This window comes from Sceloporus occidentalis, unplaced genomic scaffold (genome assembly GCF_023333645.1).
Source record: "Sceloporus occidentalis isolate IW3139 unplaced genomic scaffold, rSceOcc1.0.p SCAF_55, whole genome shotgun sequence".
Classification (NCBI taxonomy): Eukaryota; Metazoa; Chordata; class Lepidosauria; order Squamata; family Phrynosomatidae; genus Sceloporus; species Sceloporus occidentalis.
This window is the reverse complement of record NW_028317035.1, coordinates 1738885-1765431: the sequence shown is the minus strand read 5'-3', so window position 1 is coordinate 1765431 and position 26547 is coordinate 1738885. Positions and strand designations below refer to the sequence as shown.

Genomic DNA, 26547 nt, shown 5'->3' with positions numbered 1-26547 from the left:
GGCTTACAAACCAAAGATACATGTCCATTGCCCTGCCTTTCACATATATATACTCCTTAGTTCTATCATAAGATCTATGTTCAACAATGTCAATCTTATAGATTGTTTAGTCAACTTCACAATATGTGTTTATGCATATCGTCATAAAACACACATCTGTTTGTGTTATCTCCCTCAAAAACAATTGCCTTTACTGTTTATGTAATGTGTGGCCTAAGACTAATTCCTCCCATAGCCTTTATATCTGTCCATTTCGCCTAGTGAATCATTTATCCTTTCTTTATACAGTGCCCAGCGCGCCAACAAATGTTAAAGTCTATGAGCCAAACCGGGAGACTGTTGTTCTGGAATGGGGACCACCAGAGCATCCTAATGGGAACCTTACTGCATACACCCTACGCTACCAAGCATGTATGTACTCTTCAGTTTTGACTGCTAGAGAATAAGTTAAATGTATTACCTTGAGGGATCCAGATCTATTGATAAGGAGAAATATCATACTATTGTAAGAAATCAGTATATTAAAAAACTGATTTCCATATAACATAGAAATAATAACTTTTTTTTGCCAGAGTGACATCATGTAAAATTATGGTTGAATTCATTTGAGAAAGCTCTTTTTTTATAAAGCTGCAAAAATTGTAACCTAAGTTGTGATATTTCTTGTGTCTATCCTATATGTGTATATGTCACAAACCTGCTGGTTGCAGAAGTACAAACATTTATCAGTCAGATAACCTTTATCACAGTGCTTTCTTTCCTCATGCAGTCAATGGGACACGATTGTCGAAAGCTGTGGTGGAAACACTGTCCCTCAACCAGACAAAGTATATCGTACACAGAACAGACCCAGTGTCCAGGTATCGCTTCTTCCTCAGTGGGCGCACTCAGGTTGGCGCCGGAGAAGTCAAAACAGTTGAGTCTCCCATCAAACAGGACGAAGGTAACAAATTTTGAAATTGTACAATAGCCTTAAAACAGACTTGGGTAGTACAACTTATTTGTGTTTTTATGTGTCACATTTTCTTTACTAGAATATATCAACAATATCATGTGAAGCATGAAGTGATACAATCTGATAATTTGGACCATTTTGCTGAAAACGGGCTCATGGCAATCTTTGCGTGAGCAACTTGTGATTCCCATGATTGTATTCTATTCACCTTTTCAAACCCATCGCACACTAGATAACGCTTCTAAAGTTTACACTTCTGTACTGATGATGTCAAGCTGATGATGTAAATATATAATTTGAGATAATTATATATTTACTTTTTTTATTTAGGTATTTGTCCTGATTTTGGAAACTTCTTCTATTTTGGTTGTTTCCAAACTTTTCTAAAAATATGATATGTTGGGAGGACCCCAATAGCTACTAGAAATAACTAAACCACTGAACAAAAGTATATTTTTTTGACATCCCAAAGTATCACTAGGGGATTTTAACACTTTTTATATAACCATTTTAGCAGTTATCTGTGCCAAACATTTTAGTAAAAATTATTTTTTTCTATTGTTAATAAACACATTGTAGCATTTCAGTAGATTTCTTTACTAGTGTCACGACCACCCACACAGACGGCACTCACTGCGGAAGTTTTTCTGCCCAGTATACCGCTACCGAGAGAGGAGCCCTTAGTAGCAAGCAGTCATGACTTAGATGATCCCAACAGCAAGGAGGCCTTAGTGCGGGCAGGTAAATAAAGGTACTGGGTTTAAAGCCAAGGTGAAGAGACAGCTCCATGCAGAATAAACACAGGCAACTCAGAACTGAAAGGATAAACTTGAACGGGAAGGTCAAGATAGCCGGGTCTGTACACGAAGCAGGTAGTCGTGCAAGCCAAGGGTCAAAACACTAAGCAGGAAGTCAGACAGGCCAAACTGGTAAACAAATATCTAAGCAGAGGTACAGAGAGTAGCCAGGCAGGCAAAGGGTCAAAATAACGCAGATCAGGAACACAGGCAACGATACTGAGTATAGGACCACAACAGGGTGCTTGAGAGACGGATTTCCGTCCCACCCCCTCGATGACGTCACTGCCGCACATCCAGAAGTCCATCATAACCGAGGCTTCAGCCGCGTGGGAAGACTCTTCTTTTGGGGATCCCTGCAAAGACGGCTAGCACTGTGCTCACCTGTAGTGGAATCCCCAGACTTAACCCCCTGCCTCCCGTGCCGGCGTCAGGAACTCTGTCCGCCTGTAACACAGTTCCAAGACGGTGTCTTGGGTACCTGGCATCTGCGGGCGGCATTCGCTAGTGCCGGGACCCAAGACCGTGACAGCTAGGGTATGTGCAAGTACACAGGCAGCCCATGACTTCTATTCATTACCCTCATATATGAGGTAGTAACAATAAATTATGTACTAAAAAATAATTAATTTTTTTACCTTGTATGAAGCCTTCTCTCTCTGTGATCATCAGCCCACTCTTGATTGGCTCTGCAGCAATTTGAAGTGCTGCGGAAGACTTTCTTAAGCTTGTTTGGACCACATTAAAGTTTATGGGGACTGAAGACACAAGCATGAAGGGCTTAGCACTACAAAATTGCTCTCATTGAAGCAGCAGGGGATCGTTGGGGCTGGTCCAAAGAAACTCAGGGCTTTGTCCCTGCATGACTGCTCCCTTAGGCACAATCAAAGGCTCAAGGGGCTTTGTCTTCCAGACTTCCAGGCAGACAACAGCAGCAGTGCCCCAGCAATCACCAGAATTGGGTAACATTTTTTACCCGTAATGTACCAGGTACGTCACAGATGCTATAGGGACATTTTCAAATTATGTACCTGGTACATCATTGGGGGCAAAGGGGTTAATGAAGTGGCCCTGTGGATCCCCACTCCTTCCCTTACACTGTATGTACAGTAATATAATAAACTGGGCAGGAAACATTTATAGCATTCAGCAATAAATCCTGCTGGTGTAAGCCATCCCTCTCATTCACTATATTACAAAAAATATTACTAAATCAAAAACCTCCTAGCTACCTCAAAGGAAGCAAAGAAGTGGGTATCTACCTAACCCAAAAATATCGGTCTTGGTTCCAGAGATTTGCCATGCATTGGTACCCAAAATCTTAAACATGTACAAAAAATTACACCTTTATGTATGTTTCCATTAGTGTGAAGCACTGCCATTAAATCTTAATGTTCAGGCCCAGAAAAGAGTTCTTGCAAAAAATATTTCTTGGTGTGTCATTAAAAAATCAGTCAAATTATCCATGCCTATAATCAAGTTCTAGGAAAAAAACTATACTTTTTCTCATGTTATAAAATATGTACATATATAAGCAGAACACATAATTTTAGGAAGAACAAGCATACTGTTGGAACTTGACCACGTTTTTGATTGACACTGGCTTTTTTAAGCAACAGTATTGAAGTATGCCCTTCGGCTACCTTGGTGTTTATTTGTGATCTATGTTTATAACTACCCAGAACAAAAAGTAAGGACACAATCTATTGTTGTACAGCGTCCATCTAAAACAATAGTGTGTACTTCATTGTTAGGTTTTGCATTCCATTCTGATCCCCCCCTCTTCATGTCTTTTTCTCAGATTCTCTTTCTTTGCTGTGCCACAGATTTTGCCATTCTTTCTTACTGACCTCCTTTTTTGTATGGCCCAGACACCCTCTCTCTCCACAAGGTCATATATTACATCTCTGTCCCAGACCCCACCTTCAACTGTTTGTGTTAAACGTCCACATCCTCATTATCCTAGATTTTCTCTCTTTTTCCAATATTATAACCTCTACAGGTTCCCTCTTATACTTTCACTGCTTCAGACCGCTTTCTCTGTATGCATTATGAAGAGGGTTCAACACTTAGAGGCTCTATTAACACTGATGCTCCCCAGGATATACATCTGGGCAGACTGTGGACATTCATAAAGGTACCGTATTTGCTCGATTATAAGATGAGTTTTTCTGCAAATGCTCTGAAAAATACCCCTCCTCTTATAATCAAAGTCTTCTTCTAATCAGACCTCAAATAGAGGTCTGACTACAAGACTAAGATCCAGATCCCCCGCAGCGCTGCAGGGGACCTGGATCCTCTTGTCTAGTAACCTCCGCTGCTGCCGTCACTTCCACCGGGGCTTCACCGAGAGTTGGCGAAAATGCCGGCAACAGCGGAGGTTGTCATCGTGCAGACCTTCCCCAGCTGCCAGAGAGCAGAATTCATGGCAGCGCTGCGGGGAATTCTCCTCTCTGGCAGCCGGGGAATAGATGGACGCAGACAACCCCCGCTGCTGGCACCTTCCGGTGCTCAGTCATAGAAGCCCTAACGCTGGCCTCCACCCGCTGCCCCCAGTAGACACCAGGGAGTCAGAAGCACTGGTAAATCAGCCTTTTAACCCCCTTTATGCCACTCAGCCTCCGGATATGCCTTTTAACCACCTATATGCCACTCTGCTTCCAGAAATGCCTTTTAACCCCCTATATGCCACTCTGCCCCATGATATGCCTTTTAACCCCCTATATGCCACTCTGGCGTATAGGGGGTTAAAAGGCATATCATGGGGCAGAGTGGCATATAGGAGAGTATAGGGCATATCAGGGGGGGCAGAGTGGCATATAACTGGGGGGGCAGGTTGGCAAATTAAAGGAAATAAAAAACAAAATTTTTTTTTCTCAATCATAGCTTTTATTAAATATGAAAAAATAGTTTACATGAATTAATATTTACTAGTAAAACTTTTTTCCTATAGGGTAGTCTTATATTCAGGCTTTTTCCTTTTTTCCTAAATTAATATTCAGATTTTGGGGGGTTGTCTTATAATCATGGTTATCTTATTTTCGAGCAAATACGGTATTTAAGGGACCACTGTGAAATATAGCTGGATAAACCAGTTATGGCTCAAGACGATCTTGGGTGCAACACCAGGTTCAGCACCATATCTGACTCAAACGTTTCCACTGTTTAGGTATTTATTACAGACACGTGTGCTTTCATCCTTTTTTCCAGCTCATCCCATGTAACAGCTTTTTTGCCCATCTCTACTGTTAGATCCATACTCTGTCGCCAGGCATAAATAGGTTACACTGATTTTAAATATATGATTGTCAAAGACCTAGCTTTATTCTTTAAAGTGTAATCAAATACATAGCAGCATACGTAGTTAATGAAACATTCAACAAAGCATGCCGTTATCAAGCAAGTGGACTGTGTAGTACAACTATAAACCAGTGGTATATTAAAATATATGATATGCCTAGATCCTAGATCCAATGCCTAGCTCATTGGATATAGAAGCATATGATTATTCTGACCCTACTAAATGTGGTTGTTTAACTGGTTTCTAGATTCTTGCGTTTACGAGGAATAATCAATACATTTCTTTGCTAAAACAGTTGATTTAATGTTGTTGTAAAGCAGACTCTATTATAGGTGTCTGTGTCTGTCACCTTGTGTCTCTTGTCCTTGTGTTCATGTCTCCCTCTCTTTCTCTCTCCCCCTTTTATCCCTTACTCTTCCCTACACTTGGCTTTTTCTCCCGTGAGGTCTGCAGCTTCACCCACATCAGGTAAAGTATTGACACAGCAAGGTAACATGCACGTGGGTTTCATGCATGATCAAGGTTAACTTCTTCCACACAGTTGCCTGGCATTTTTATTAAATAAAACGTTGTTAATTGCAATTCACAGGGTTGACAGAGGCCTCTCTGTTATACACCAATCCAAAAGCTCTCCTTCGAAATTTTATGTTGGCCTAAAGTGGTGTCACCATCAGTCTGATGATCTGCTGTATGTGCATGAACAGCATAGCTGTTAAGTTATTTACCTTCCTTAGAGAATATGACATCGTATTGCCCACCTTCTCATGCAGACAGCCGTTGTTATGCGAGTCTTGTTAGTCCTAATGTTTTATACACTAAATTGAAACATAAGCAGCCGAGACTACCACCATAACATATTTATATACACCGATCAGCCATAACATTATGACCACTGACAGGTGAAGTGAATAACTCTGTTAGTCTTGTTATCATGGTGCCTGTCAGTGGGTGGGATATATTAAGGATCAAGTAAAAATTTCGTACTCAAAGTTGATGTGTTAGATGCCGGAAAAATTGGCAAGCGTAAGGATCTGAACGACTTTGACAAGGGCCAAATTGTGATGGCTAGAAACATAGAAACATAGAAAGTGACGGCAGATAAGAACCAGTAGGCTCATCCAGTCTGCCCCACCTCTGAGTACTTTCCTTTAGTACTTGCCCTTATCCTATATCTAGCTTGGCCTTATGCCTATCCCATGCTTGCTTAAATGACTTTACTGTATTAACATCTACCACTTCTGCTGGAAGGCTATTCCATGCGTCCACTACCCTTTCCGTAAAGTAATATTTTCTGATGTTACCATTAAGCCTTTGCCCCTCTAGTTTATGGTTGTGTCCTCTTGTTGTGGTAGTATTTCTCCTTTTAAATAAACTCTCTTCCTTTACCTTGTTGATTCCCTTTAAGTATTTAAATGTTTCTATCATATCCCCCCTGTCACGTCTTTTTTCCAGGCTATATAGGTTAAGATCCTTTAACCTGTCCTGGTAGGGTTTATCTTGTAATCCATAAACCATTTTAGTAGCCCTTCTCTGCACTTTCTCCAACATTTCTATATCCTTCAGGAGATATGGTCTCCAGTGCTGTACACAATACTCCAAGTGAGGTCTCATCAGTGATCTGTACAACGGCATGGGCACTTCCCTCTTTCTACTGCTAATACCTCTTGCTATACAACCAAGCATTCTGCTAGCATTACCTGCTGCTCTACTGCATTGTCTGCCTACCTTTAAATCCTCAGAAATAATTACCCCTAAATCCCTTTCCTCACATGCTGAGGTTAGGACAGTACCAAATATTCTATACTCTGCCCTTGGGTTTTTATGGCCCAGGTGCATTACTTTGCATTTATCTACATTAAATGCCAATTGCCACAGCTCTGACCATTTTTCCAGTTTACCTAGATCGTTTGCCATTTGGCTTCTTCCTCCAGGAACATCAACCCTGTTGCAAATTTTTGTGTCGTCAGCAAATAGACATACCTAGATCATATTACAAGCACTCCTAAATCTGTGTGTATTTTGTAATGTATTCTCATACAAATATACGTTTCCATCCAATCTTTGGAGCAAGCTCAATGCATGGTGCGGGTGCATGGTGTTTACCCCAGTCCATCACCCAGGAGCCATCAACGTCATAGCTGTTAAACTACCTAAATGCCCTCCTGTAGCTATATGTGGAACTGCAATTAAGTTAAAGGAATTTGGTCTGAAATAATTTTGTCAAATAAATCTTCAGCCTTATGCATTTTCAACATAATGTCCCTATGTGCATGTTTCTACACGTGGGCAAACCAAAGCTTTAGTTTTGGTGACTGATCACTATAGTATCCAAGCAATCCTTGTTAAGGTTACAAGACGGGTACCTGATTACTCCTTACACTTTCAAGTTAAATATTGTGGTTTATGAGCAGGGATTTTCTTCTTCCATTAACAAATGTTACACCTACTCCTGAGTCTTGTGTGTACACTGCCTCTTTCCCAGCTTCATACAAATCGTCGGTTTATTTGGATATTTTATAAGCTATCTAATGGATTTGAATATAAACATTAGTTGCATTCCTTTTATTATAAGTCCCCTGTAATCTAGATTGGTATGCGTCTTCATTTCCAGTCTGTTATGTGAACGCTCTTCTCTTTTGAATGTGTTCTCCGCTTTCTCTCCCAGTTGCTCCCTCATCTCCTGTACCTGTAACAGATGTTCCCACAGAAGTTCCAACTGTTCCCCCAACCACTACTGGTGCTACCAAAACTATGCCCCCTACCACTATCAGCGCCACAACAACCGTCTTTGCTACCACCACTGGCACTGAGAGCTCGCTGACAACAGTGACTAGTGTCCATGAATTAGGTATTAAATGTGCTAATACACTATTCATTTTACACTTACTTTAAGGGGACCAAAACAGATTTTTATGGAGAGGATTCATTCTTCATTAGAAAACATTGCCACCTAGTCGATAGTTTTAATTATTAAACAACAACTTTTGGGACACATTTTGTCAATGAAAACACTGAAATAGAGAAGTAGGTTACTGTCAATCCAAAAGGCAGTTTATCCCATATACCATTCCTAGAAATGGAGGCTGCTGTAAGATGTAATGGGAAGTGAAAAATTTTAAAAAAATAAATAAATAAAAAGCTAATTGTAATTTATTTTCTCAATGAAGGGAAAAACTGTAAAACTATTTGTCCAAGGTATGAAAACTAATATTTAATTGGATTTCTTTAACATCCATAAAAACAAGAACAAATTAAAGATATCAGAGCATTGACTGTGTAGGAGATAAAGTATTAAGAGTAAGTTTAACTTAATCAGCAAGTTTTTTGGAGTAAATTTAATTATTTCTTAAAGAGAGCTGATGCTATATAAAGAATGTATCATATAGGTCAGAAATGATGTCGTGAAGCTAAAGGTTAACATTTTCATAGGATACGTGTCTGTGGCCCTTACTGGTCATTAGCTATTTAGTCATCAATTTATCTTCCACCTTTACATACATTAGATAATTACACCATTAAAACATCTTTTGTTCGGCGTGCAAGTTCATGTAATTAAAGGGAAGTGGGAGTTTTGTAGTGTTGTTTCAGTGACCTTTAGGAATGTTTCCCTGTGCCTAGAATAGTTATGTTGGTTCTAACATATGCTATGAATCACCTCCTCAGCCACCTTTGGACATCTTTTGTGGAACGTCACGGCTGTGCCCAACAGCTACTGGGCAAACATCTCCTGGATGCATAACTTAGAGCCAGACTCTAAGTTAATGGTTGAGTATAAGGACAGTAAGCATCACTTATGCATGTGGAGGTGACTGTAACCACAGATGTGACATCACCTGCAGCCTACTATCGACCTTTCCATGCCATGCTTGACTGTGCTTTGCTCAAAACAAAAATCAGTAAGGCAGTGCAGGAGCTGGTACTTCTCAATCTAGTTTTGAACGTTATTTGTTTGGCCCGCCCTGAATGGCGACTCGTAATTAATTTATGTTCAAGTACATTTGATAGGCCTTGTATTTTTTTTTGCTGTTGTTGACGATGTTATGGCTATGACCAAGTGAAAAACATCTGGTACAGCCTTAGTTCAGTGCTACTCTTTTATTTTTTAGGCAGAGCAGTTTGTTTTTTCTTGCAGTGTTTTTCCGCTTTTGATTTTATCTGCAAGGTAACTTTTTAAAACAGATTTTGTGTTGTAATAGCTAACCCAGCTCCTGCAGTGCTCGTTTAATATATCAACAGCTTGTAATGCATAGCTCAAGTTATATCATATTAATAGGCATACCTGGGAACATTTAGAGTCTACTAAAATATCACAGTCTCAGTGTAAAGATCTCTTCTCACTGGTTGAGAAGGAACCCAAGCCAGTATTTTCATTTATGTAAGTAGGACATCTGGTTGTTCATATATGTACTAGGTGTTTCTATCCGTTGGGTTAAGCATTTCAATGGGTGTGGTATACCTTACCAGCAGAGATTTAGTTAACGGGAAACAATTGAGTATTTATTTTAAGTTATGAATATGGTAGTGCCATGCAATCTAAGAATAAGGAAAACATGAGCCGCCATCGTATGTTGGAAATATTTACATACCCTCCCTTTCTTTCCAATAAAATCATTCTTTGTTTAAGAGAAAAAAAGGTTTCTACCGAGTCATTTTGCAACAGTAAAAACCTCATAACCATTTATTTCACAGCTTTATGGCATGGTTTATTCAAATAAATTGGGTTTTCACATCTCACTGTAAATGTATGATCTATCCTTGCTGCAGAGATTTTAGAGGTTCATTTTCAGATTAGTACATGAAAGTTCCCAGGTATGGCCCATGTGTATTTTTTCATGTTTTAAATATCTGTTTATCAGATCTCCTGTTTAATACATCTTGCTTTGTACAAGCCCAGTATTAAACAGAAGGCCTGGTTTTCTTGCATAATACATATAGTGGCATTACGCGAGCATTACTTGTGGTTCTGGTTTCACCTATCACTGAATTGGTTTGATCTTGTGCTTGCAAATTGTAAGCCAGTGTGAGACTGGAGGCCTGCATGTGCTTTGTCCATTTACGCTATATCCATTAGCTATTGTTCATGTAGGACTAGTGGAGTAGAACGGAGAATGCCTCAAATCGTTATAAAAAGGAAGTTATAGTGCAAGGCATGGCATCATAAAATTTTAATGCAGATTGTGCAATGCTTAGCACCCTCAAGCTGTATCCAACCTTTTTATGCAAAATGTTTTGGGCCATACATATGTATACAAGTGTGTAAAGAAAAATGTACGCTCCATGTAACTGTTTGCTATCAACATGGATAGTTAATATATGACAGTCAAAGTAAATAATTAGAGAAGTTTAAAGAGTGCAAGTACTAAGGATATGCCTGGGTGAATGAAATAGAGTGACTTGTAGACTTTTTTTTAATTTTTGAGTGGTTATCAGTTATTTACTATATCCGCATATGTCTTTTAGGATTAAATGTATATATAAAATGCGTGAATGGCTTGAATTGTGTGAGGTTTTTAAGTTGAATTTTAACCTTTACTACAAGGTGTGTCTGTAAATGTATGTTTGGCACTGCCATAACTCTTGGTCAGCAAAAATGAGCTTCCCCACTACCTTATGTTAAGGTGAGCAGTCAGGGGACTCATATCATGTGATATCATTAGACATGCTTACACATCATGGTGTTTCCTTTATAAAAAAGGGGCATGTGTACGCTACAAATTACTAATCCACCTTCAAATTTATGTCCTACAATACACAGTTGCACCCTATTACCGATGATGGGGACAATGTATGTATCTTGGTTGTAAAGCCCAGGTAATATATATTAGCTATATCCCTTGAGTATGTAAAAGCCCAACTCTGTTATTCATTAAGGGCGTGAAAGAAAAATAGAGGCAGATGAAGATCCGGGGTATTTCTGGAGGTCTTCAGTAAAACCTGTGCAAATTCATACAAAGAACAATGATGGGGATTGTGTATTTTCAGCAGTTGATAAATTAAAGCACCCCAATCAACATTCTTATTGTGTCTCACCTTTGTTTAAAGCTTCCAATGTTTTTAAATGTTGTTTTTATCTTGAAGTAAAAAATATGCAGTTTTCATCGGCTGTCTAGAATAGAGAAGGTAAATCAGAACCCAGTTCCGTCTCATGAATAGAATTGATAATCCAAAATGATTATCAATAAGCAAATCTGAGATGATTTCTATTATGATGAGTAATGATGTTTATTATATAGAAAAGAAACCTGTGGAGTTGGTTGTCCAATCTCTGTAATTTGCTGACCACTATAGGTACCATACCTGTGCTGATATATGGCTAATATATGTGCCATTTTCTTTTGGAAAGTAACATGGGCTTTGCTTATGCCTGTTTTCCCGAATCCCTAAGCAAATATTTTCATTATACCGGTATATTAAGATTAGCCAGACACTCTTTACTAGTTCCTTAAACCAAAGCTGTATTCATATATATTTTCAGTTGATGTTGCTTACCCTGTTTTTTGACATAAACCAGCAGCTGCTTTCCAATGACAGTTGTTATGAGGTTGTATGAGGGAATTTATGGAAGTCCTAGATATCTCTACCTAGGCATAGATCTGAACCCCAATTTTTTTGTGAGACTTACAAATATTTTTTATGGAAAATAGAGGATAATGGTTCTGGCCCATATAAGATTAAATTACAATATAGCTTCCATGGATGGTTCTTTACGGGATTGGTGGATGTAGCTAGACCTAAAAAAATGTTACTCAATGTCCTCAGAGGGCTTATTTCAATGTTTTTGTACGTATGTGTGTGTGACTGTGTGTATACTTATATGTACAAGGATGTACTTTTTTCTACTAGCTTATATATTCTGCTTAGTGATAAAATGAAGGTGCCTTCTAAAATGTTATATCTGGTTCTTAAATTATTTTTTATTTGATGTGTACATCAGTGCATTATAACCATAAGCAGAATGTTTGATTATATTTTGTATGATAGTACATGCAATCAAGCCAGTCATATATGATTAATGTTATGACTTGGATTGTTTTAATGTACGGGTCATTTTACATAATGTGTTGTGCGAATGCATGATGTGTGTGACAGCAGTGTATATGGCATCCTATATAGAACAGCTAAACATTGTATTAAGGTTTAAGGTTATGGCTCTTAATGTTTGTATGGGGCTGTTGCATGTGTACAGCTAACTATTATAATACTGTGCTTTTAAAGTTCATCCTCTATACAGTTATAGTTTGTGTCTATAGTCTTGCTGGACATAAATAACGTGGTTTGTGCCATGGTTTTCCAGTTCATTTGCATGTAGCGCTGGCATCCCTGTCCATTTTCTCACCTATCGTCCGGTGTTCACCCTCAGCTCTCTCCTGTCAGGTAATGAAACAAAGATAGGAATTCCTGTTAAAGCTCACCCCCCATTCATCCAGCTGACTGACCTGATTCCTGGGATGACCTACAGGTTACGGGTGTACTCCCAGGAAAATCCCTCAATCCAAAGTCCATTATTGACTTTCCAGACAAGCTCAGGTGAGGGACACTAATGTTCCTTTAGTAAAAGTACAATCACTCAAATCACAAAAAAGAAACTAGAACCATATTTAACGAAAAGGAATCACTCATTAGATGCATGAGCTGTTTTGGCATATGATAATTCTCCCAAGGTTTCCAGACATTTGTAGTTTACTATGATTTTGGATGACTATTGTATGTTTGGGGAAATATTATTATTCAGAAGCATTTAATAAATATTAACTATTATGGTACAGTGCTGCAGAACGAGAGCATGTGTTAATGGTTGATAGAGTCCTACTATAGTTTAGACTACAATTGCAATCCACTATAGATGTAGCTGAGTCAGCTACACTGCTGAAAACACATTTGTGTTTCTTCAAACCATAGTGATTTTTTAAGGAACGGATGACATCTTGATTGTTAAACATGATATAACTCTGTGATATTCATTGATTATTGGTGGGATTTTGGAGGAATAATATCAAGCTGCAGTTGAAAATATTATAGAGTCACCACTTGAAGACGGACGCTACACCTGAAAAGATTCAAATGGTTGTGTGCTTTGTGACTTTGGACCTAGTCTAAAGATGCACTGGACTTCTTTTTATTGAGAAGATCTTTTACTATGTGACATATGTGTGGCATAACCAAATCTTCTGTTGAATCTAATGAAAATATCTAAATACGTGTTATTATATCATACAAATACATAATATATTTTCAATCTATATGTATATCTGTATATGCATTCCTTTTATCTGTTTATTTGCAGTCATTGCCTTTATTTCATTATTATACCTGTGCAGACCAGAAACGCCTCTCTGTTCTGCATTTTATCACCCGTGAACATGCCCTTCATGGTGTTGTCCTTATAAATATAGTATGTAGTAATTGTTGTTGTCAGTTTATTTCATGTGCACATTTTTAAGCTCCTACATTTGTTTTGTCTGAATACTGGTCCTTGCTAAGGTTTCTACCACTGCAAAACAATCTATAACCGGTTCTATGCTTAACCTTGACAGCATATACCAGGAACCAGGTGGACATCGCCACCCAAGGCTGGTTTATTGGGCTGATGTGTGCGGTTGCCCTTCTGGTACTCATCCTACTCATTGTATGCTTTATCAAAAGGAGTCGAGGAGGAAAATACCCAGGTGATAAGTAAATGCCAGGGATGTTTGTGGGGAATGATTATATTACACTAAAAATAGTTAAGTGAACCAGGTACACTATCCTTACTGAAGATGTAGTATATGTTACATAATAAGTTACTCTTATTTAAGGAGGTATGACTTAAATTTTAAATAACGAGTATTGCAGTATGTGTTGATACTATTTTTATTGGACGTTTAATTTTCAAGACAAAAAATAAAATTCCGAGACCGTGACATGTCTTGAATACATACAGAGTATTGCAATATTAGAACAAGTTCTCAATGATTATCTTCATAACCATCTTTTGCTCCTGTTAGTGCGTGAAAAGAAGGAGGTAGCTCTGGGTCCAGAAGATCAGAAGGAGGAGGATGGTTCTTTTGACTACAGGTAAAGATTTCAAAGTTATTTACTGCATTCAGAAACTCACCCAAAGATACATGTGTGCTATATGCACCTCATAAATACAGTGTATTCCAGTCAAAATAAACAAATTATTTGACCAAAAGTGTGTGGACACCTGACCATCGCACCTATATGAGATTACTGGACATCCCATTACAAAACCCTGGGCATTATTATTGAGTCACCCCCCACCCTCATGACAATAACAGCCTTCACTCTTCTGGGAGGTTTTCCACAATATTTTTGAGTGTTTCTGTGGAAATTTGTGACCATTCATCCAAAAGAGCATTTGTGAGGTCAGGCACTGATGTTAAACTGATAAACGAGAAAGCCTTCCTCTCAATTTGTTTTCGGATTCATCTCAAAAGTATTCAGTGGGGTTAAGGTCAGGGTTCCGCGCTTTGTTCATGCTGGAACAGGAAAGAGCCTTTCCCAAACAGGTGCCACAAAGTAGGAAGCATACAGTTGTCTAAAATGGCTTTGTATACTGTAGCATTCCCTAGAACTAAGGGTCCTAGCCCAAACCCTGAAAAACAACTCCAGACCATTATCCTTTACAGTTGGCACTATGCATTCTGATAAATAGTATTCTCCTTGCATCTCCTTGATATGGCTTAAATGCCTAAATACAATAATTATTAGGGGTGTCGACATTCTTTTGGTCATATAGGGTATGTCTAAATATTTGAAAACCTATACACTAGTAACTTGGCGTGACATGCTATTTTACGATGGAGCCTTTGTTTAACACACAAAAGTAGAGCTTTGTTATGGTATCATACCTGTTCAACACTCCCTAAATGGGGTTACAGTATAACATAATAATTCCCTACAGCTTCATGAGATTGGCCTACACAGGTAACATCTATGATTTATCTCCCTCTTGCTATCAAGCAAGAAGTGCAGGTGAAACAAGTCACTGCCTACGTGTCATCCTCTGTGCTTTATGTGTGTCAGTCACTGCACTATAGTCCAGAGAGCATAGAAGCTGCAGTCCCACTATGCAATCAGAATCAAAGTAAAAAATGTCTTGTGACTTGAAAATGTATAACTCCAACTCCTGTGTAAAATATATGTGTAAATATATGTAAATATATATAGACATCAGACAAAAACTAATACTTTAATATTAGTACAACTGGATAATTGTTCTGGGTAATCTAGAAGATTGTAGCAGACAAATATATAGGGAAAGTATCAAGAAATGGGTTAGAAGCAGATCTGGTTTCTTGTAGAGCCAAACTTGTCTTTGCTTAAATCCTCAATACTTGAAAACATAATCTGTATGGTGGGTGAGGTGCCAAGCTGCCAAGTGATAGTAGGCATTGCATTGGTTGTTGGTAGTAATGCCATTGCCATATAGGATTTAGCATCTTTGCCCTGCCTCATTTATATTATCTCTATTATGATTATCACAATCTGTGCTTTTCTCTTCCACCTTTTCACATTCCTCCTGTCTGTCTCTACCCCATTTATGTCTCTCTACCACACTCTGCACTCTTAAATGTAATTACGTGTTTGACTGTTTCAACAAGATTTTTTGGAAGGTAGGAAGAAAACATTTATCTTCTAAAGGATTTTAACTTCTCTTCTTGCAACTAATCTTAAGCTATTAAATCGTAAGGTCTATCAGTTTTTTTTTTTAGGAAAATGGTGTACAACTAACTAATTGCTATTTGTCATTAATACTGGGACAACTTAATTCGACCTCACTAGAGCTTTAAAGCAGGGTCACAATGTTTATCTTACCACAAAACCCCATCTAGGAGCTGAATATATGTTGGTATATAGGGGTGAATGCTTATTATTTACAGTCTGTGAACATTTCTGCAGAAAATAGACTCCGTTATAAAGGATGCCTTTTAGAGATGTAGCTGAAGATGGGCAGCACTGCAGATTGCACTGCAGAGATCAGGGAACTACATAGTACTGAGTCACTGACATATATATCCATACTCAGCAGTTTATTTCCATGCTTCTAAAGTATGATGAATCAGCACTGTGGGCCTGCTCCAATTAATGTGATATGTGTGGCTACTAAAATTAAGGATGGTTCTGACGTCACCAAGATGTTCTGTTCACTTCTAATACTTTACAAAGGGCAAGTTAACACCTCATACTGACACAATGCAGTGTAAATGATTAATGTAAATAATACATCCTCAATAACCCTTTCTTCTAGAACCATGACCCGCAGTATTGTTAATTAACACAGAGCAATTTTCTAACCTATTGAGTGAATGTTTTTTTCTCCCTTCAGTGATGAAGACAACAAGCCTCTTCAAGGTAGCCAGACTTCGCTGGATGGAACGATAAAACAACAAGAGAGTGATGACAGCCTTGTGGATTATGGGGAGGGAGGAGAGGGTCAGTTTAATGAGGATGGTTCTTTTATAGGGCAGTATACTGTGAAAAAAGACAAGGATGAGACGGAGGGGAATGAAAGTTCAGAGGCCACCTCACCAGTTAATGCCATCTATTCACTGGCATAGGACACTGCCAACCCCCTTCCCTTATCCCTTACCACCCCCATGTCTTAGCCTCTGTTATACCTACTGGCAGCACAGATAAACCCTTTACCCTGTTAGGTTCTGATGGGACACCTACAGCTTGACACCTTTTGGAACTCTGGGTTTTAAAAATCCAGGAGGACGTCCTAGAAGTCTGCTATCTGTTGTGGCTGCTGCAAGCCAATACCAGTAGTACTACAAGATGGGATCTTTCTCTCCACCCTGCCTTGCAATCCATATACTACAGTTTCAAGATTGTCCACCAGAGGGATTCGAGGTTCTTTTTGTTTGGAACAGTTGAATTGTAAAGACTAACTGGGCATGCAAATAATCAGAGAAAAAAAGGATTGAAATTTCTTTTTTCCAAGGGTCAGTATTTGCATGAGTAATGGAAAATTCTACTTTTGTTATCAATGGAGCATTTATATCAGGAAGGCAACAGGACCAAGTATGGAGGAGCTATACAAAATGCATTGTCACTAACCCTACACTAGAAGAGATGTTGTGGTTTTTATTAATTTGCCCCTTCCCCAAACATGGACTATTTTGATGTAGGCCATTTGTCCTGCTTAATTTTCAGTAACAAATACAGGACAATAAGGCACAGCTACACCATTACATCTCCTGGAATATAATGGATATTTCACAAGGCTAATGCCTTCAAGTGTGTCCCTCCCATTTGATGTTCTGCAAGACGAAAGGCTTATGTGCATTTTGTGGAAATCTATCCAGTACAATGAATGCACCTCAAGTTCCATAGTACCAGCATATACATGTTTTCATATCTCTTGCCATCAACCACTTGACTTGATCCTTTCACTGCCAGAGGGTGGTGGGCACCACAGTAACTTCACCAAACATGGGGGCTGTTCCCATTGCATACATTCAACCTGCCCTTTGTGCCACTAACAATCTATGCAGAAAATATGTTTGTTCCTGTCCTGTGTCGTGTCTGCTCACAAAAATACATTTTTGTTTGCTCAGATATTATTTCTGTGAAGCAATAGCAGGGCACAGAATTAGTGAGAGAGCTAGCATTGACCTAATATCTGCAAAATTGGACCTGGCTAACTGCTAAGAATTCTGTGTGGAATAGTTGTGAGCACTGCAGCTGTATAATGGTACACAAACCACAGTAAAACAGTCCATGGCTATTGTGAGTGGGAAGAAGGCCATGATGCTAGATAGCTGTATTTGTGCACAATATACCTTGATCTAAGTATGTATGTATGTGTGAGTGGATGATTGTAAGATATGTCATGCTGTATCATATCCAACTCACTGTTTTAACGTGTTGAGAGAAGGCTGACAGGTCCATTGCTTGTGATGTATATATTCCGTGCATACATATCAGGTTTTAGCATAGTGTGTACATGCTATGTTTGGAATGACAGCCTTAGTTTGGACCAATTTCCTGTTACTTTGAGGCGTTGCCAAATTTGGTCCTTATCAATCTGAAAGTTATATTATTATATACCCAGGCCTCATGTTATTTGGTACTCCATCCTCACCACTTACCTGACATGCACTCTGTCTTGTATCTCCTTTTGCACTAAAAATACCTTCATATCTTCTATGTGAGTCTTACTTGTAAATATTAATTTATATTCATGTAAAAATATCAGAGAAACACTAATATATTTGTACCCCATGATTTTCAGTTAACACTGTACTCACCAGAAATGTACATGGAGAGGGGTTTAAATGTTCCCAAAATATGTCAATGATGAAAATTAGTTTTACTCACTTAGTGGATATTGGTGCTGAAAGGAAAATCTTGTTATATAAGGCTCTATAGAAATAGATAGACTAATATTTAAGATACTGATGTGCATCTCAGTATGACTTTGCTCAACTTGAAAACGGTTGAAATGTCAGTGTTTTCCCCCCAAAATATGGCCCTATTAGATTATTATAATTGGTTTGGAGAAAGCAGAGTGCTGCATGAGCGTCACTAATGAGAGTCTGTTGTCTGTTACTTGTTTTGTCTTTTTTAATCACTGTAAAATAAACTCTCTTTTTCTTTTTGTTTCTGGCTGTAACGTTATTATTTTGTTCACAATGGAACACGTGACATGGAATAATAATAAAGTAATAATTTTACATTTTAGGCCACCTTTTCCAGCCAACCCATGAAGGAAATTAACAAGCATATCTCTAAACATTAAAGCCTATAATACATACATTTTCATACCCATACACTGGAGCTTTTACTATTAAAACATTTTCTATAACTAAACCTTAAGGTTTAGTTATAGAAAATGTACCTATACATTTTTATTTATGGTAATTGTTTGAGAAACATATGTTTAAAGGATTACTTAATGGAGCTGGATCGCAAATCCAGCATTATGTCATAGATTTTGTCCTAAATGCTCTCTCTTCTACTTACAAAAGCTCTGGACCAATCAGGACCAATCAGCAATTTATCAATAGCAGAAAGATAACCTAAATGCCTAATTTTGTCCCGTGTTTTTTTTTTTTTTAAAAAGTCCAATGCAGTTTTTAAATTTGTTCATGCGTCATATTTTTAGAATAAAATTAGAAATAGTGAGGTGGACTCTTATTTCAATCAGAGTTTTTATTTTAATGAAAAAATAAAAACAGCATTCTTGTATATGTTACATTTTTATGTAAGTTCATTGGAGTGAAATGGTTACATTCACAGCATTTAGCATAAGTAAACTCATTTATTGAAACTACCAATAGTGTCAATTTTTTATTTATGTTTAAAATGTATCTTTAACTCGAATTGTTTTGACATATATGTCCATACTTCTCAAAGCCTAACCACTAATGTTAAACAGCTGAACCATACACTATAATAAAGAAATTCCACTTTCATAAAATTTCATGAAAGAACCCAATGGGAGTTGCCATATTACAGCTTCAGCCACCAAGCACTCTCAGTTTCAGAGTTTTGTTGGACAGATATCTATCATTCAGTCAAACACTGGAAAAAAAACACCAAGGGTTAATAAAGGCTTATAAAAACACTGTGCGTGATTCTTTGCATGCACATAATATCTTTCAGGCACTTAACTAATATAAGGGAGCCTACTTCCAGTTGCTTGCCAGGGTAAGTGTCTATTTTAACACTGAGATTGAAGGCAACATGTGGCAAAGTTCTTTTTACTCGTATCCTTCATCACCATTACAAAGATTGCATGGACCAATCAACAGCATTCAGAAAATAACAATGGGACAGAAATAACTTAATGGGGAGAAAGAAAGTTAAGATAACTTTACCCATCGTATACACATCAAGTGGTTAATACATATATTATTTAGCTTATATAACTGTAAATTGGAAAATATGGGTAAAGCGACAGATCTATGTTAAACCATCAAACCGTTATTTTAAAAACGGATTCGGAAGTTACCTGGTCTTGTCGCGTGACTATATTTTTCAAGCTTCAGGCAAGGACATAAACCCGTATTAGTCAATGGTGGGGCAACTATTGCCATCCCATGTGTAGTGAAGGAGGTATAATAAAATCAGCCTACAGGGGGTATTGACCCTACCTACCCCTAGCATTTTTGTAAATATTTTATTATATCTTTTCATGTGACAACACTGAAGAAATGACACTCTGCTACAATGTAAAGTAGTGAGTGTACAGCCTGTATAACAGTGTAAATTTGCTGTCCCCTCAAAATAACTCACACACAGCTATTAATGTCTAAACATTGGCAACAAAAGTGAGTACACCCATAAGTGGAAATGTCCAAATTGGGCCCAACTGGCCATTTTCCCTCCCCGGGGTCATGTGACTCGTTAGTGTTACAAGGTCTAAAGTGTAAATGGGGAGCAGGTGTGTCAAATTTGGTGTTATCGCTGTCACACTCTCTCATACTGGTCACTGGAAGTTCAACATGGCACCTCATGGCAAAAAACTATGAGGATCTGAAAAAAAGAATTGTTGCTCTACATAAAGATCGCCTAGGCTATAAGAAGATTGCCACGACCCTGAAACTAAGCTGCAGCACGGTGGGCAAGCCCATACAGTGGTTTCACAAGATTTCTGTCTTGTTATTCTGTCTTGTTATTGGGGTAAGTCTATGTGCTGTCCTTGACAAGACAGTAAGGCACAGTATTACTATGCTACAGTGGCACCGGTGTTTCCTGATGTCTTTGACGCTAGCTCCACCTGATGATTTACCCCCTTAACGTCCATTGACGGGTCAGGCACATCACGCAAAAATGGTCACTTAAGAACTATGACGTGCCTGGTACGTCATTTCATTAAACAAGCTTAGAAAGTGATCTATGATCACTTTTTTCGCTTAACCGGTGTTGCTGTAATGCCTCGATGTCGAGGCATTCAGCAACACCGAGATCGACATTAGGGGCCATGTCTGGCCCCTCCTCGGGGCGTCAACATCCGTCATACACTGTATGGTGGCAGACGCCCATTTTAAAAGAGTTTATGAGGGGATCAACGATCACCTCCTAAACTTCAATGGTGTCGCTGAAATGCCTCGATCATGTTCGTGAGATCCTCAGACAGGGCAACCGGGATCAAAGAATCGCAAGGGCCCAGCTGCTTTCCTGTGGGTTCCTCGCACAGCAGTGTCTTTTGTACCGCACAGGGGAAGCGGAACCTAGTGGAGTCACGTGAATTTATGTCACATGACATGACTCCGCTCCATTCTTGCTTTCGCTGCGAGCTACACAGTGAGAAGCAGCAGCTCCTGCATAAGTCTGCGAGTGAGAGATATGCAGTGCAGGGAAGAGGGTGGGGTTGTATGCGTGATTGAGGGAATGAATCTGTGAATGAATGTGTGTGTGATAGCATGGATGTGTAAGTGGAGGGGCATGGCACAGGGAGTCTGTAATTGACCCCATATTGCTCGCAGCATCAATACACAAGGAAGCAGCTAGCCAGGTTTCAGCATGCATTGGCTGACTTGGAATGATAGGAGTGTGATTGCTAACAGCAATCACAGTCCTATCATGCCCAGGTTCCTACATTTACTGGTTGCCTGGGCATGATAGGAGTGTGATTGCTGTTAACAATCACACTCCTATCATGCCAAATCACCCAGAACATGCTGGAACCTTGGTATGCCTGGGCTAACAGCAATCACAGTCCTATCATGCCCAGGTTCCAGCATTTACTGGTTGCCTGGGCATGATAGGAGTATGATTGCGGTTAGCAATTATATATATTAATATTGTTAATGTATTTTATTGTCCAATTGTGGTGTGATAAAATACAATATCAATTTATATATGATTGTTAACAGCAATCACGCTCCTATTATGCCAAGGCAACCAGTACATGAATTTTTTTATTTGGAATATTGTTATTTAATTTGTTTGTACAATTTTGGTGTGTTACCTTTATTAAAAGTGTGTTTCCAAAAATATATGGTTTCATGGGGTAAATTGAATTTTCCGGCTTCAAAGATGGCCCTATTAGGATATGGGACAGTAGGACCAGATGTCAATGTTCCAAGTTGAAAAATGTGCACTTCCTAAATGTGGTATTTTACCTCCCAAACAACCCAACAAACCAGTGGGGTATCACTGTACTTGGGAGATGTTGCTGAACACATATAAGGGTGTTGCTTGACATTGACATATACCAAGAGCTGATAAAAGCACAAAATTAATTACTGCCACAAAGTTTGACACAGGGTGTATTAATGGTTCAGGCTGGTGGTGGTGTAATGTTGTGGGGGACATTTTATTGTCACATTTTGGGCCCCTTAGTACCAATTGAGCATCGTTTAAACGCGACAGCCTACTTGAGAATTGTTGCTGACCATGTCCATCCCTTTATGACCACACTGTACCCATCTTCTGATGGCTACTTCCACCAGGATAAGGCACCATGTCACAAAGCTCACATCATCTGGTTTCTTGAACAATTAGTTCACCGTACTCCAATGGCCTCCACAGTCACCAGATCTCAATCCTTTGGGATGTGGTGGAATGGGAAATTCGTATGATGGATGTGCAGCCGACAAATCTGCAGCAACATGTCCATATGGACCAAAATCTCTGAGGAATGTTTTCAGCATCTTGTAAAAAGTATGCCACAAAGAATGAAGGCAGTTGTGAAGGCAAAAGGAGGTCCAACCCGGTATGAGCAAGGTGTAGTTAATAAAGTAGCCCGTGAGTGTAGATATGTTGAAGAAAGTTCAGAGAAGGGCTACTAAAATGATTTATGGATAACAGGATAAAGCAGGAATGGTATATATATATATATATATATATATATATATATATATATTGTGACAAAATACCCCTTAACTTGGTATTCTGTCCAGGAATCTTTGCTCACTCACAGTCTTCCAGGTTGCAGAGACAGCTCAGACCCAAGGATGGTTAAATAAAAGGCTGGTGCATGTTTTTATTTTTTAAAACAGGCATAACAGAACAAAAGAAATAAAAAAAACAAAATCCTTGCTCTTATGTGCGCTAACTAAACAAAGTTCTCCAATCTAACTGCGGAGCAAGAGAAGAGACTGCGGGACTGCGCGGGATTACCGGAAACCGCAAGTACAGTGTCTGACCGCCCCGCTGCAACACCAGCAAGACCTCCTGTGGGACCCGCCTCCCAATGCAGTCCTCTATTATGGTGTACCACCATCAGCATCTTGTTCAGTATATAGCAATTGGAGTCATGCTCTACCACAGTCTGTGTTTAACTCACTATATAATAACAGGAGGTATGATGTACCACCATCAATGGCTGGCTCAGTATATAGTGATGAGCATTATGCTGTAATGCCGTCGATGTGTGTGGAGGGGTTCGCCCCTGGTGTCAAATACTCTAGTTAGGCTCCTGGCCTCAACAAACAAAACTAAGCTAAGGACTTCAATGCAGAAGTGGAGACCAATTCCAATGAAAATGAAAATGAAGTATAATAAAAACATCACAAATAAAGAAATATTTATGGTGAAAATGTAATTTTCCTTGGAAATATGACAACTAATTAAATGTAATTGATGTTAGGGGCAATCAATATACATAAACATTGATTTATTTTTGTCTCTTGACAAATAGTAAAGCTGTAATGAAAAATCAGACACATGATCCACATTGTGTAATCCATCACCCTATACAGGGACAGCTGTTACATATTGATGTTATCTCCTAATGTTCAAGAATTACATGGCATGGGCAATAGGTAACACTATTAGTGTCAATAACACTTTATTTAGCTTGGAATGACAAGTTATTGTGTTGTATTTCTGTCTGTTAATGTACATTATCTGCTCTTCGTAACTGGACACATTAAAAGTCATTTTAATTAGAAACTGTCACTATTAGATTGTAAGCTTGCCCTCTTCTCTGTCTGTGCCTGTATGCCTTAATTTGTAATTTTTTGTGTCCATTTTGTATACTGCAAATTCAATCCTGCTCCAATGGGCTGCATGTGCCTATGGGGGATCAATTCTTATTTTTTCAGTATGAGGTGTCGACCTTATGGTTGGATATGTCTGTCTGGTGGTGCCTGGCATGTCCTGTCCTGTTTTCTGCCCCTGCACCTCAATTCCCTTCCCTACTCCTTTTTTTACCGTTTTTACTGATTTTTTTTACTGTATTAAATCCATAAGGAATGATTTGAATATATTTGCGGTTTCAATCAATATAGAGGGGATATACGTATTATGCACAAATGCATATTCCCTTGTAGTCATATGTTTTTGGCAAACCAGTTGATGGTTATTAGTGGCCTGTATTTACCATGTTGATCCAAGCTATCAGTGTTGGAGCATTGTTTCCTTGCCTTTAGTTTGTGATCATGTTATAGAGTTTGTTGTTTGGTTTTTACTTCCTTCTGACACTAACTGGACCCTGGTTTTATCTATACACCTTCTCCTTTGGTAGCTGTAAAATGCTATTTTCTGTGGCTCTACACCCTAGCCTGGACTCTGTTTTGGTGGGCCTGTATTGTCCCTTGGTACCTCTGTCACTTTCCATATTGTGTGTTAACTTGTCTGCTGCTTGGTACTTTGCCTATGTTAACCTATTATCTGCAAGGAGATTCCTGTAGAAACCTCTACAGACTTCCGCCAACAGTCAGAGCCTTACCTGTCTAGCTGTCCTGCCCAAAGTCCTTACAGTTTAACTGTCTCTGTACCACTCTACAGCTTTATCCAGCATGCCTGGTCTTGTTTGTCTCGATGTCTGCAAAGAAGAGGGACAGTCATTTTCCCCTCTTTCGTACCTGTATCCATCTATCCATGTATCTCAGAATGTTTGCTACATACAGTATTCTACAGACATACAAGTCACTGTATAGAAAATGCATAATTGCATAAATTACTTGTTTAAGTGTAATAATAATATCAATAAATTCGACACAAAGTCCCATAAAATTTCTAGAAAAATCCTTGCCTCCTAGCCATGCCACTTAGGTTACCCTCTAACCAAAGAGTTCCTCATTTGGCCATTTGAACTGTTGGTAGGTATCAGTTGTGTGTGACCCTTAGCCAAATTAGATGAGCACATCATCATTTGTCTACACTGGAGAATTCAAATTAAACATTGGTAAGGGTCTAGATGATGGCTGGAAACTTTGTTTCTATTTGCAGTCATGCTGGTTACATACAACCAGGCAACAAAAGCAAATATTAATGCCAATTGTGTTGTTACCTGTTTTATATAACAAAATGGATTCATAATAACTGGCATCTTAACCAGAATCTATTCATAGCCTTACTCCAAGGGTTTAAGTTTCCAGATCCACTCTTTAAAGTGAAAACAAGTTCAGTTTTTCTAATCTTTGTTCATAACTAAAATTCTCCATTCCTCTAATTCTCCAGCTCTATAACATCCTTCTTAAAAACTGCTGCCCAAAATGGCACTCCATATTCAAGGTGAGGCCTTCATAAAGAGGTACAATTATATTTTCATCTTGTGATTTAATAGTCATCTTTATGCATGCCAATACCTTACTGGCTTTTGCAACCACTGACTGGCACTGTACTTTGTTGCTAAGTCTATGGTCTACAATTATACCTAAGTCCTTCTCATTTTCTGCTATCTCCAATGCAATTCCCTTTAGAGTGTAAGCTGCATGCTTATTTTTGGTACCAAAGTGCATTACCTTACACTAATCTATATTGAATCTCATCTGCCACTTATTTGCCCAGCCCCCTAATTTATCCAAATCATTCTGAAGAGAAGCTACATCCTGGTCACTTTATAACCTTACCTAATTTTGTGTAATCAGCAAACACAGACAAGTGACTTCTAATATCTATTGCAAGATCATTAATAAATTAGTGAAAGAGAACTGGACCCAAGAGAGAACACTGAGGCACCCCATTTACCACAGTTAAATGCATTTACCACTATTTGCACCCTACACTATGTCAATTTGTAATCCAAACACAGGCATTTTCTCCAAGACCTATTTGTCCTAGCTTATACAATAACCGCGAGTGTGGAACAGTGTCAAATGTTTTTGCAAAATCTAAATAGACCACATCTACAACAACACCCTGATCTATACATTTACTCACAACATCATAGAACGCAAATTGGTCTGACATGATCTGTCCTTCACAAAACTGTGCTGACTCCTACTGATACTGATAATATATTTGTTCACAATATATTCCTGTATGCCATCTCTTAAAAAACTCTCAAACAATTTCCCTACCACAGATTTTAAGCTTACAGGTCTGTAGTTCCCATGCTCAGATTTGGATCCTTTTTAAAAAAAAATGGGAACCGGCATCAGCTGTCCGCCAATCCTTTGGTACAATTCCCGACTGGAAAGAATCTGGCTATTTCTTGACTAACTTCCCGTAGTATCCTTGGGTGTATCCCATCTGGACTTGGAGCTGTGTCTACTTTAAGTTTACTTAATTGTTTAAAAACTTTATCTTGAATCAGCCATTCCCAAGATTGTTTTAAGGTTTTTGTAGTGCTGAATTGCCAGCAGGTA

General features: G+C 38.7%; 1 protein-coding gene across 1 annotated transcript in view; it reads left to right on the top strand.

Moving 5' to 3' along the window:
- Nucleotides 1-16614, top strand: part of LOC149287898 (neurofascin-like) — a 41993-nt gene extending 25379 nt beyond the window's left edge. The window contains exons 21-25 of the mRNA XM_089492268.1: nucleotides 289-411; nucleotides 770-943; nucleotides 13588-13719; nucleotides 14038-14107; nucleotides 16383-16614. Coding sequence (XP_089348394.1) covers nucleotides 289-411; nucleotides 770-943; nucleotides 13588-13719; nucleotides 14038-14107; nucleotides 16383-16614 — 731 coding nt within the window. The remainder of the gene's footprint in view (nucleotides 1-288; nucleotides 412-769; nucleotides 944-13587; nucleotides 13720-14037; nucleotides 14108-16382) is intronic.
- Nucleotides 16615-26547: the final 9933 nt, after the last annotated feature.